Below are 14,050 nucleotides of genomic sequence, written 5' to 3' on the forward strand. Positions count from 1 at the left end.
CCGCTTGGTAAAATAAAGGTGTCGAAAAGCTTGGCAACGGGAGGGTTAACACTGCCTCTGCCAAGCGCGGTACAGAAAGCAGGAAGGAACAAGCTAATTTTCTCCTGCCGATGGCGTTAGGCCGCGTTTTTTAATATAACCACTTGCTTCGGCTCCATCGCCTTCCTCGCATAAATCATCCTTGCTTTTATCAACAACATCCAAAAAGAAAACAAAAGAATTCAGATTAGAAACCACAAACAGGCCAGTTGAATTAAGTATTGAAGCTTTCCTGGCGACGAACGACGAAAAGATTCTTAAGAACAATTTTCACCACGAAAAGCAAAGCTGCCAATCTTTGTACAGACCGCCGACAGTACAGGAAAGTAAATTTGCCTCCTCTTTAAATGTAGAATCAATGACTAGCCTGCTAGAGTGCGCGTCAAATCTCCTGCATATGGCCTTGAACGACTGAACAGCACCAGCGAATCACGGACATGCGGCGTTGCCTAGTTCAGAAGCTGTTTCACCTCGCTACTAAATCGTGTACCTGGCGCTCGGATATAAATAGATTATTTCAAGTGTCAGTAGTTCAACAGATGGAAAGATAATGAATTTGCGAGTATGTACGAAAAACAAGCGTGATTGTAGCTTATACCGTTCCCTCTGTAGAAGCAATGTTATTATAAACGTATTTGCATTGTATCCTTTTTGCTTTCCCTTCGTTCCTGTTGCATTCTGAAACTTTCCGATTAGCTAAGGGAACAGGGCACGTTCGTTCCCAGTGATGGCAGAAGAAGTTGACGAAGAGGATACCGTCATTGTTCGTTTTTTTTTCATGTGTTTAGTGGGTGTGTGCATGTCGTTGAGTAAACCAAGTGGTAGTGATGGCGAGAGAAGAGGGAAAAATACAGTGTTGTACGAAGCCAGGCACGACAGGTGATTTTTCAGGTGTACAATTTTTTTTAAAAAAAGTGTTCGAGTGACGAACAAAGAAGTAAAATTGACTTTAAGAAGTGCCAGGATCTAACAGCTCAAGCGTGTGGTGTGAATCAAGCTACCGTTTCTCGGATATGTTCGGGGGCAAAACAATGTGGATCGGGGCCTGCTCCAATGTTTCAATAACCTAGAATGGAAAGCACATTAACATACCGAAAAGAACGACAAATGTAGATGACTTTGAAAAAAGACGTAGTTCGTAGAACAGTCTTTGAAATTTACGATCGTGGCGAATTTTCTACTACCAAAAAGATAACGTACTCTTTACGGGACAAAATATCTTACAAAGGCTCTACAACTTTCACCTTGAGAATATTGAAAGAATTATGCAGTCCCTAATCAGGTATGTTCTTTTCTCCCATTAAGTTTATTATATGTTATATTATCTAATGTTCCGTGCTCTCCGTGACAAGGCGTTTCGCTCGACCACGCTGTCTCTTTCCGTGTGAGATTTCGACATGGCACCGCTGCAGTGCGCTGCTATTGGCTATCGCCATATGCAGGAGATTTGACGCGCACTATAGGTACAATAATTGCGGTCTCACGTCAATACCCAAGATTCTACGCTCACCGTTAATACCTCATAACGTAAGAACATTCCCTGAGTTAATAGTATTTTCAGTTGAAAATGGGTGTTCAAGCACTTCTTCGCACACCACATGCTGCCGCCCCTGCTTCCAGTAAAAACATAGTGGAATAAACTATACTTACCAGTTACTGGTCCTGCAGATGTTTGTGTTGAGGGAGACGATCCTGAATCCAGGAGAGGGGGAGGTGGAGTAGAAGCCCCCCTTGCGGACAGTGGTCAGGGCCTCCTCGGGCAGCCACGTCTCCCACTCCTTGGCCATGGCGTCGTACAGCCACGACGTCGAGACGGACGGATCAGGGACGTCGGACGCCGAGTACCTGAAATGCAAATAGATAGGGAGCAAATTCATGAAAAGTGGGAATATCGGGGAAAATCCAATATTTTGGTTAATCGGATTTTTAAAAACATAACACCTTTAAAAAAGTATGAAATTGTATGAATCCAATTATTTTTTCAAAAAAAATTAAAATCACTTAATGCACAGATAGGCTAATGGAGACTGGACTTACAATTAAAATGGGATCCGAACCACCATGTCCTCCACCGGGTATCGAACCCGGGATCCCTTGATTACAAGGCGACGACGTTGTTACTGCGCCATCAGGGAGGTCCTTATGGATCCAATTAGTTTATTGTTTCACTTCAGTTTTTAGCATGTTGAACTTGAATTTGTAGGACACAAAGAGTGTTTGATTTTAATATTGGATCTAAATATTCTCAAAAATAAAAACGTCGGGGATTTACTTTGTTCTCTATACATAGCACAATATGCATTTCAATGCATAAGATTCAGTCAGTGTCCAGATGGTTTTGTTTTATTATTATTATTATTACAAGGCAGTGGCGTGGCGTGACTTTTTCAAAAGTGTTACCGGCCATCTGACGTTATTATCTCCACCCTACCCCCATCCCCCCCCCAAAAAAACATGCCTTTGATCTGGATTTTTTTTCCCGCTCAATGATATATTTAGCCACAATCACTCCTAGAAAGACCAACCACTCATGAGAGAGTTACCGCGAAAATCCAGTGAATAGTAGTCGAGGCTTGTCAACCATCTCTGTTTCTATGCAAAGATGTGGAAAAGGGAAGAAGAACCACACATTCGGGTCAGTTTGACGTTTCTGAGTTGAGCAGACGACAGAATTCCCCTCCTCCAGCGGTGGAAGGAAGTCCAGATGTACTGTACTACTGTTGCCAACTTAGTTTTTTGGAGCAAGGTTTGTCCAATTCACGAATCGCATCAAGTACTTATCTTTTCGTCTATTACTAAACGGTCTCAGTTGTAGTTAAAGCCAGCTTTGGCTTTGCAGTCTAGCTCTTGTTGCTTCAGAGAAATAGTATCCCCTTTTTAGGCGGGACTTAGCTCTTTTCTGGAAATCCAATGTGACAACACTTGCTGATCCGGTAGGCCGCAGTGGCAACAGGGCCCCCCTAAACAGGCATATGAGCACACTTGCCTCCAAGTCTTTCCCCGCTGTTCCCTTGCATTGGCGCCCTTCCCTCCTGTTGCCTCTTGAGGGTAGCGGAACGGTCTCTCTCTTCGCTTTTGTCGGCTGCACAAAAAATGTCCTCTGCAACGCTCTCGGTTAACTTACTGTATTTAACAATGTTGATATTTTATTGAGGAAAAAAACTATTTAATTTCTTTACATTTTGCTGTTACCTGCGGTAACATCGGTTACATGCACGCCACGCCTCTGTTACAAGGTTTCCACCTGCAAAGACAGTTCACAAATTTGGTAACACCCGTGATAGCATATTTCCTTCAATTTCTCTAACAAGGTTTTATTTTAGTTCCTGCGAGTTTTGGTGCAGGTTATTGATACACTAGACTAGGAGCGACCACAAACAAATAAAGCTTTCGGGAAAACCCTTCGCGCATCTTCCCCTCCATCAGTTCAACTCGGGATATAAGGAAGCCTCCTTAACTCTATCCCTCCCCTATGCACTGAGTTCGGTGCACAGGAGTTGCGGTTCTGAGCAGGTTCCTTTGAGTGTGGTTCCACTATACATATACAGGGTGTCGCAAAACTCTTTCAACAACGCCTGGTAGATATAAAAACAAGTAACTTTTCCCTACAAAGTTTGCCTCGAAAGCACTTAGTTTCTGCGCTATAAGCGCTTAAAACCTATCCTGTACGTATGCAACCCAACTCAGCAAACGCTTGCTCTGACATAACTACCAGGGGCGCGTGGCAGGGTTGCCACTAGCGTTCCTCGTTAAGAGAGACGACTTCAAAGCAACAACTTGGGAGTCTTGCCTGAGAAAAATCCAAATCATTAATTATACTTACGATGTTGTAAGAAGCATTGACAGTATTCGTGTATCATGCGATATCAACAATTGCAAGGGACACGTGAGAGAGGGGAAATCCACGAACGAACAAATGTAAACATGATGTGTTTGCTGCCTCGTTTCGAACACGCACACTGTAATATTATTACAATTTACTTGAAAATTATTCCTATCAGTGATAGAGTTATTGCTAATCGTGTTCGTCTCATAAGGAAGTAATTGCAAGGTTATTGTAGTTTAATGTTTGATTGATTGATTTGATTTATTTTACTTCGCTTTTTGTGCCACTTTTGGCTAATTTGCGAATATGGGGATGGGTGATGATATGATGAAATTGATGAATGGACACTCACAAACATCCATGTCCAAGCCGGGATTCAAACCCAAGACCACTGGCATCGTAGTGCGATGTTCTAACCACTCCGCCACGTGGGTCTGCTTTTAATTTAATGAAACACGTCGTTTAGAAATGAATAAATTCACATTAAAATTAGTACTTATTAAAAGCCAAAGTCAAGAAATGCATACTTATATCAAGCGCTGAACTGTAAAGGTCACTCGTATTGCACAATGACAAAAAACAATTTTGCGAACAGCAAAAGTCTATTGAGTCGCCGTGGTGATCGAGTACGTTTAGTGATTGACACATGATCTCTATCGAAGGATCCTGATAAGAGCTCCGGCCTTGAGAAATATGTCACTGGATCATTCGTCTTCGTAGTTCCGATGTTTCTGAAAAGGGAGCAGGTACTGCACCACTACACCTATTGGTGCATTGAACTTAACGTAAAAAGAACGATGTAAGAAAACTGAATTTATAACGTCTGTTAGTTCTCTGCTCTTAACGAATTATTTTGACTCTTGGAATAATAGTAGAGTTAGAAAAATCAAGTACGAATATACTGTCAAGGAAAGTTCATATCTGCAGTAAAGACATGTTTTGCTGCGAGTGTGATTGCAACCACGATGGTAGAGTCATTGCGTAATGCACTAGCAGCCAGCAGCTTTTGTTCGAGTGTCAAATGTTCGAAACGAGGCAGCAAACACATCATGTTTACATTTGTTCGTTCGTGGATTTCCCCTCTCTCACGTGTCCCTTGCAATTATTGATATCGCATGATACACGAAGAAACACTCCGTGGTGGTGTGGTTAGCACAGCTCGCTACGGCGCCGGTTTCTCGGGTTTAAATCTTGGCCTAGACATTGGTGTCATTTGTTATTTCATCATATCATCCTCATCTTCACGATTAGCCAAAGGTGGCAGAAAAGTGAATTAAAATAAACCAAATTAATCAATCAATTATGGAGATATTTTGGAATGAGTAATCTTGAATTTCAGTCTGCCCATTATTGGTCTTGGTCAGTTTATAAATGCTGTCAATGCTTCTTACAACATCGCAAGTATCATTAATGTTTTGGATTTTGCTCAGGCAAAACTCCCAAGTTGTTGCTTTGAAGTCGTTTCTCTTAACGAGGAACGCTAGTGGCAACCCTGCCACGCGCCCCTGGTAGTTATGTCAGAGCAAGCGTTTGCTGTGTTGGGTTGCATACGTACAGGATAGGTTTTAACCGCTTATAGCGCAGAAACTAAGCGCTTTCGAGGCAAACTTTATAGGGAAAAGTTACTTGTTTTTATGATATCTACCAGCACCCAAGCGTTGTTGAAAGAGTTTTGCGACACCCTGTATATTAGCGCATCTATACTGGATGCTAATGCTACTCACACATTGGCAGGGCACACGTCGTGGTTGCCGAGGGCCGGGAACACGGGCACCCCGGGGTAGGTCTCCCTGAGGGTGGCGAAGATCCTCCCCTCGTCCTCCAGGGTGTTGTTCCTCGTGCACTGCCAGGAGGCGTGGTCGCCCAGGTCGCCTGTCAGCAGGATGTGCAGGGGGGCCTGAAATACAATGTATGCATATTATATATGTACACACCCCCACACACACTCCTGAGAAAATTTCCTAGATTCAATTAAGGTGTCACAAATTATGGTTTCCATTTAAAATGTTGAAGTTGAATTCAAGATGGCCGCCGTCATCGTCATATGCCCTATAACATTGCTCCCTCATAATACAAATATACAGTGTTAGATTTGCGGGACAGTATGTTATGTCATTCAACTATTATTCGGGTGTCTCCATACTTTTCGACCACACACACACATATTGATTGATTGAGTTATTGTTATTCAACAGCACAGTAAGGCAAATTGGGACTGGACCTACAGTTTAAAGTGGGATCCGAAGCACTATGTGCCTCCACCGGGTATCGAGCCCGGGACCTCTTGATTACAAGGCAGCGACGCTACCACTGCGCCATATGGGAATCCCCCCTCCACACACAAAATATATATATATATTATATGTATGTATATATATACATATCAGTAGGGCTACGAATATGCTCTTATGACCTAAAATTTTACAAAATATAATTTGAAAAATACGCCCTTATAACTGGACTGTTTCAAACATCAATATCTAAATGCTGAGATAGTTCCACATACGAACTATTTTTAGTTCCCTTTATGGGCCCTGAGTTGCAATCCACAATGAATACTTTCTGTAAATTCTCAAATAAAAATGAAAAAGATTTTGCTACAGTCAAAAAAAAAAAAAGAGAAAATGATTGTATATTTCTTGAAAATGCAAAAATATGCTGAATATAACCGAAAATCTATCAAAATATGTTCTATCAATCAGAAATGGTCAAATATGCCAAAATATGCTCTTAACAAGCACCTTAATTGAATTAGTTTCCACACAATATGAATTTCTATATATTTAGGGAACACATCACTCTTACCAAAAAAAAATATGCAAAGTCATAAAAATCCTAGCCCTACATATCAGTTTTTCTTGTATGTACGCATTGCTTGCATTGTAGAATTATTTTCCTGTAGTTTACGGTTATTACAAGCATAAGAAAACAATTTTTCTTTGCGACGTTTCAGGAGAACACACGCTCCCTTCGTGAAATAAAAGTAAAATAGACTGCTTCTTTTCACAGTTAAGTTGCTATATTACAATTGTAACATTGACAACATCCATTATATAACGGATTCTTTTTGTTTAAAAAATTACTAACCATTGTTATGACTGTATCTTTTGTCAAAATGAAAATAAATGTGATGAAGGGCGCGTGTGTTCTCCTGAAACGTCACAAAGAAAAACTCTTTTTATGCTTCTAATAACCGTAAACTACAGGAAAATAATTCTACATATCAGTAACTGAGCTACAATTACAGTTATTTGGATCAAAATGTAACTAAGATATTGTTACTTTCTGCTGGGAATTTTCTTGCAAACATCATAGACACAATCGTTAATTGTAACATAATATAAGTCTTAATTTTATTACAACAAATAATGATGGAACAAAGAGTCAGCTTTGGATGAATGACCATTCATTATATTTACATATATATCTCACATTGCCCGATCGGAAGTCGCAACTGCATTCCTATTTCAAGGTCTCCTTCTCTGTCCATAATATATGGGGAATTCCACGAGAAACCTCAATTTTTAAAATTTAATGCAATGCTGTAAGGTTATACTGTCTTGTGTGTCATATGCATAAAAATCAAGTATTATACTTAATTAAATTATAACGTAGAAGATATTTTACAAAATGTTAGATTTTTTTTTTCATTTTTGATTTACTTGTGTTTTGTATTGTGTCCCACCCGTGCGTGACACCAAAATTCAATTAACTTCTCCTTCAACAGCTATATTTTCTCTTCAACTCCACTAGAATATTCAAAGGTCAATTACCTTCTCTCTTTGTCTTAAATAATTTATTTTTCATAACTTGACAATTCACAGAAATAAAAATAAATTTCTTATTAAGTAAAGAGGCAGTGTTAACTTAAAACTGGGAAAGTATTACAAGCGTCGTTATGTTTAATCAACAGTGTTAAGTTTCATATTTCATTGCACAGAAACTGTAAGAAAAATGTTTCTTAACTATCAGTAGAATAGTTACTTTAATATTGTCTCACTGTGACAATGGATTCCTCATATACCCTTAACATTACAAAGCAGTATAACTTTAGAGTAACATTCAATTTCAAATGAAACTTATTGTTTGTATGGGACTGGCAACTGTGGCCATTTGCGAGAATCACCAGTACTTCGAGTTGACGTGACGCGCATGCGCGTGTAGAGTGCCACACACGTAAATTTGCCGTTGCGTAGAAACGTATTTTCGTTTCGTCTCCCTCTCTCTTAGCATCACGTGTTCTACCCTGCTCGAAAACCTTCGCTATTGTTGCCATATTGTCATTCCATTCCTGGACACACTCGCGCAAACTTCATTGAAAACAATTGAACAGCGCTCCAGCTCGCGGTTCCCACCGGTCAGCAGGGACGGCAATGTGGCAATATAGCACGGCGTAGTCGTTGCTTCTTTTATGCAGTGCATGTTCATTGGCTAGCTAGTAACTAGTGTTGCCAACTGTAATAATGAAGCACTATTTCTGTCACGGAAGGGGAAAGCAGGTAAAGTGGCGGTGAGTTTTGTTGGATTGGAAGCACCATATTTTTATTTTATACTAAGTATTTGACCGGTTTGACGTTGTGTGCGTGTATTGCGTGTGTTTATGTAAAAGTGTGTGTTTGCTAATGAACGTTAAATTCCATAATGCCTCCAGTTCTGTCGAAGTTGAAATCAAAAACCTTGCATAGCCAAGCTCGGGAAATTCTAAGCAACGTGCACGAGTTCATGAAGGAGGAAGCCAGTCATGGTGTTAGCATCCCAATAAAGCATTTTGGCAAGAGAGCAGCGAACAGCAGCAACAAATTGTTCATATTTCATAATTTTGGAATTATTCAAAATAAATAAATTATGTGGCTCCAACATCATTTCAACTCTGGCTCCGGCACGTGTTCTTGTAGAAATTGCATAGAGGAGGCTGTCATTTTTGCTGCTTAATGCGATACATATTGTTTTCTGTGTTAAAATTGCCATGCTTTGATGGGCGACCAAGTTCATAGCAGGGCCGGCGGAAGGGGAGGGCGAACCGTCCCATCGCCCAGAGCGGCAAAATTTGAAGAGAAGAAAAAAATAAGCCTATTGAAAACTGTGATCGAGCGAGATATTCTTTTGCGCTGAATAGTATTGAAATAGCATAAGAAGTCTCATTATTTATTTTATATTTTGATGTTTTAGTTAGGAATATATTGATTTTCAATTTTCCGTTGCTGCGTAATGACCGGGGGGGTCGAAATAGAGCGGCATCTGCCGCCACCTCCCAGGGAGGCAAAATGACTAGCGCCGGCCCTGGTTCATAACAAAAGAAAAAGCCGCGCAGCTTATCGTCTAGTGGCAGTATATGTACTTGTTATTGTTGTGGAAGCCGGCATCCTTTGTAAATGTACAACAAAGGCAACCGACTGTCGCCGATCTCAGAGAGGAAATAATAATACTGCTTCAGGAGGAGTGTTATGGTGCAATTGTAGCGGTTTAACACGTTGGCATGTTATTATCTGCCGTTGCAGTTCCATACCAGTGTATACGGGTTTTGGGAGTGAAAAGTTAGAACGCCACCAGTGCATTAATGCAATGAAAAATAATATATATATTTTTTTATTTTGTTTGAAATCACTCAAATAAGGAATCGTATGAAGAAGTCTTCTTTGCAGCATTTTTGGTAATTTTACTTATGTGTTAGTTCATATTTTGCGAATTTTTAGTCCATATGTATGTAGCTACATACATAGTCACTTGTTAGTACATATTAATCCTAGTCCTGGTATAATGCATGACGTTTAAAACTCAACGTTAGATAGACCTGAATTCTCTAATTTTATTGTTGTACGTAACAGCTGTGCATCGGCGCAGCGCAGCGATTTTTCTATCTGCTCCATTAGCAACACTGCTTCTTTAGTTCTGTCGCGCATTGCACGGCAGAATTATCTGCGCTGGACTCTAACGCATAAATTCCAAGATGGCGGAGCGGATGGTCAGCAGAAAGTGTTGTGCGCTCTTTCACTGACAGAAAACAAATCTGTGAAGCTTGTTCAACGTGCTTTTCGGCGTGAATTCAATCGTCAACGTCACGACAATGTTCCATCCTATTTGAGTATTGCTAAGTGGGATAAACAACTAAGAGAAACTGGAAGTGTTGTGTCAGTGGCCGTGAAGTACGCGAAGCGGAAGGTATCAGAGGAAAACATTGAATGATTCGCACTGCATTCACAAGAAGTCCAAGAAAATCAATAAGACGTGCAAGTTTAGAGCTCAACATTCCTCGGTCTACTATCAATGACGTTGTGCACAAAAGGTTACGTCTACGGGCGTACAAGATCCAGTTACATCAACGAATTTATCCTGATAATAAACTTAAAAGACAGACGTTTTCGGGCAAAATGTTAACCGAAATTGACAACAACAATGCTTTTCTGCACAAGGTGTGCTTTTCTGATGAAGCTGCATTCCACACGTATGGCAAAGTTAACAAGCAAAATTGCCGTATTTGGAGAAGTGACAATCCTCATGAGTTTCGTGAAATTATGAGAGTGTGGTGTGGGTTAATGAAAGAGAAGATAATAGACCCGTTCTTCTTTGCTGCAGAAACAGTGAGATTAACGAATTATTTAGTCATGCTTCAGCATTACGCTGTGCCTCAAATGCCTCCAGAAACCATTTTCCAACAAGACGGAGGCCCGGTAAATTTTGCTATCATTGTACGAGAATTTCTCGATGAGCATTTCCCTAGAAGATGGATAGGAAGAGGATCTAAACCACTTGCTTGGCCTCCGCGCTCGCCGGATCTTTCCCTCTTAGACATTTTATTTTGGGAGTTCATCAAGGACCAAGTCTACAGTATGCCCGTCGAGAACTTGGAAGATCTGCGTAACAGAATTCGTCAGTCGATTAACAATGTGACCCTTCAATGCTATTGAATACTTGGACGGAATTGGAATATCTGTTCAACATCTGCCGTGCCACAGGGGGGCTCATATCGAGGTTATGTGAAGTGCTGGTGCTGGGACAAAAAAATGCATGAGTTTATCTACCAAAATTTACATTTTGGTAATAAAATTGGGTTTCTCTGCAAAATTATGCTCTTTTGTCTTATGTCTGAGCCGGACACCCTGTATAATGTATGGATATGCATTAAACACTTTCCCTGGTGGTGTAGTGGTAATGTCGTTGCCTTGTAATCAACAGGTTCCATGTTCGATATCCGGTGTAGGCACATAGCGGTTCGGATCCCACTTTAAACTGTAGGTCCAGTCCTGATTAGCCTCACTGTGCTACTTCTATTGCAAAAAGTAACTCTGCTACAGTTACTATTAAAAGTAGCTAGTTGGAATTAGAATTTCTCAAAACAGGAACTATTGTCTTTCAAACACTGCGATATATACACACACACACACACACACACACACACACACACATACATACACACACACACACACACCGTCAGCTTCGGGCAGTCACTTGGTGCCACCGTGAGGACTCACTCACCTCATGCGCCTTCTCGGGCTCCTGCAGGACGTTCTCCACCGCCCTCCAGGGAGAGTCGCAGTTCCTGTAGTCTCCCCAGAAGCCTGCAGCCGCCGTCTCGTTTGCAGGAGGCGCCTGGTCGTCCCTGCAGCACACCCCCTCGTTGCACAGGGCGTTACCCCCCGGCAGGTAGTGGTCGTCCAGGTGGACGTCGGACAGCTGCAGGATCTTCGGCGACGCCTGCAGAGATGATGGAAGGTTAGTGCTGCAGACAGTGATATGCAGTCTACATGCATTCAGCGAATTGTCCATACTCAGGATTACCATATTTCGTGGAGTGTTGAAAAAGAGAACGTACTTTATTATTAAGGCAACCACAAAGCATAAAAAGCATTAAAAACATAATAGAATTTTTCACCCATCGTTGGTACCATATCCTTGATTGTGACCGCTATATACAAGGGTTGATCAAATGAAAAGGTACGAAACGTCGTAACAACGGAATCGTTTATATAATACCGATGCCGCGATGGGAGAACGTAGCGTGATATGTAGGGGTGCGATTGGAGTCGCCACGCGGCATCGGAGCATGCAGGGGAACGCGCATGCGCAGGAGAGAGCAGAGGCTCCGATACAGAGCGCCGTCCAAGTGACGCCACAGTGCGTGTTCGGACAGGATGGCGTTAACATTGGCAAATTCGACTGTTGAGGAGCAGCGAGGCATTATCCGTTTTCTGACAGCGGAAGGTGTTAAACCGGCCGATATTCATCGCCGGATGGTGAACGTTTACGGGGAAGACGAACGACCGGGGCTGCTCACGGAGGGTGTGGTTCTGCTCCATGATAATGCACGTCCACGCGTCTCCAGGGTCACACACGCGGAACTGGCCAGGTTCAAGTGGGAGCAGCTAGACCATCCGCCCTACAGTCCGGACTTATCCCCCTGTGACTTCCATGTGTTTGGTCCCCTGAAAAAGCATCTCAAAGGAAAGCGCTTCACCTCGGACGATGAACTCAAGGACGCTGTGAAGGACTGGGTCGCGTCACGGCCAAAGGAATTCTGGGAAAAAGGAATCATTCGGCTCGTTCGTCAATGGGATCAATGTGCTCAGGCCTATGGAGGATACTTTGAATAAAGTATTCATTTACAGCGACAGTGTCGTTTTGTACCTTTTCATTTGATCAACCCTTGTATCTCCAAATTTGCTAATTTTATAAGCATAATAAAGCATAATTGACGAAAATAAAGGATAAAGCATAATGTGTAATTCCTTCTATTTCAGAACTGTATCTATGTGTATAACACACAAGGAAAATCTTTTGAAATACGAGGTGTGGCTAGAAAAAACCAGATTGATGTTGCTGTTGACAAACGACAAGCGCGTCAAGGTCAAGCGGTGCATGAGTGTATAACGTGATATCCTGCCTATCGACTGTGTGATTTCCCAGGGTGCGCGGCGCTCAGTTCCGCTGTAGCTTGTGGACGAAGTAAACCGTACATCTGTGCTCCGTGGGAAAAATGTTAAGTGTGAAAGTGGAACAGCGTATCAATGTGAAGTTTCTTATGAAACTCTGAAAATCCGCCACAGAAACTTTGAAGGCTTGTTGAAGGAGGTATACGGAGATGAGTGTTTCTCACGCACGCAAGTGTTTGAGTGGTTTCAAAGGTTTAAAGAGGGACGAGAAGTTATCGCGGACGACCTGCGTCCTGGACGGCCTTGCACGTCGAAAACGGAATCGAACATTGCAAATGTCGGTGAATTGATTCGAAAAGATCGTCCTTGAGTATTCGAGCTATTGCAAAATAACCAACATTATTAAATTACGGTGCTGACGACCCTTCGTGAGCGAGTAAGAAGACGACGACCTGATTTGTGGAAAAGAAAGTCATGGATTCTTCATCAGGGCAATGCTTCTGTCCACACGACATTGTCACTCAAGGCTTTTTTGGCCAAGCATAGGATCCCAGTGTTAAAACATCCACCCTATTCGGCGGATCTCGCTCCGTGCGACTTTTTTTTATTCCCAAAGGTCAAATCAGCGCTGAAAGGAACCAGATTTACGACCGTAGAATCTGTGAAAACAAAAGCGACGGAGGTCATGAACATGGTTTCAGAAAATGATTTCCAGCACTGCTTCCAGAAATGGAAGATTCGTATGGAGCTGTGTATCAATAGTGCAGGGGAGTACTTTGAAGGGGATAATGTTCGTATTGTACAAAATTACCAATAAAAGATTTTGTAGCAACAGTCAGGTTTTTTTGTAGCCACGCCTTGTATATTCTACAAAAGGAAAAGTTTTTAACAACGTTACAAAACCCATTTACCCGAAGGAGAGTTTTGGAGCCTGGATACCAGACACGCAAATCCAAATATGCTAGCAGAAGGGTTACAGACAGAATTGAAACGTTTCTCAAAGGTGGATATACCTTTGGAAGGATTGTGCATGTATCGTGTAAAGACGATGAAATTACTAACGTTTCTCTCTTTTCCTTTTGGAGGAAACAGTTGAATAAGATGCCAAGTGAGTACCCAAGGCCATTTTCACATGTAACCCCCTTGGTCCCGAGCCGATTTTCAGCAAAATGCAGAGTTTCAATTAAATGAGTGTAGATCGGAGACAAATTGCCCTAGAGAGATGAGTGATATACCGTTCGCGGAATGAACCAGAGATTCAGACTATATGAAATTTATGCAAATTCGGCGTATATATGGAGGGGGAAAGGGAAATCCC

The 14,050-nt window shown here is 41.7% G+C and overlaps 1 protein-coding gene across 1 annotated transcript in view; it reads right to left on the reverse strand.

Moving 5' to 3' along the window:
* The window catches only part of LOC145981836 (sphingomyelin phosphodiesterase-like), a 66,660-nt gene that overhangs the window by 19,015 nt on the left and 33,595 nt on the right, over positions 1-14,050 (reverse strand). The window contains exons 4-6 of the mRNA XM_083115277.1: positions 11,339-11,557; positions 5,590-5,762; positions 1,690-1,884 (exon numbers count right to left, since the gene is read on the reverse strand). Of these exons, the coding sequence (XP_082971403.1) occupies positions 1,690-1,884; positions 5,590-5,762; positions 11,339-11,557 (587 nt within the window). The remainder of the gene's footprint in view (positions 1-1,689; positions 1,885-5,589; positions 5,763-11,338; positions 11,558-14,050) is intronic.

This window comes from Lepisma saccharinum, chromosome 30, assembly GCF_977018435.1.
Source record: "Lepisma saccharinum chromosome 30, izLepSacc3.1, whole genome shotgun sequence".
NCBI lineage: Eukaryota > Metazoa > Arthropoda > Insecta > Zygentoma > Lepismatidae > Lepisma > Lepisma saccharinum.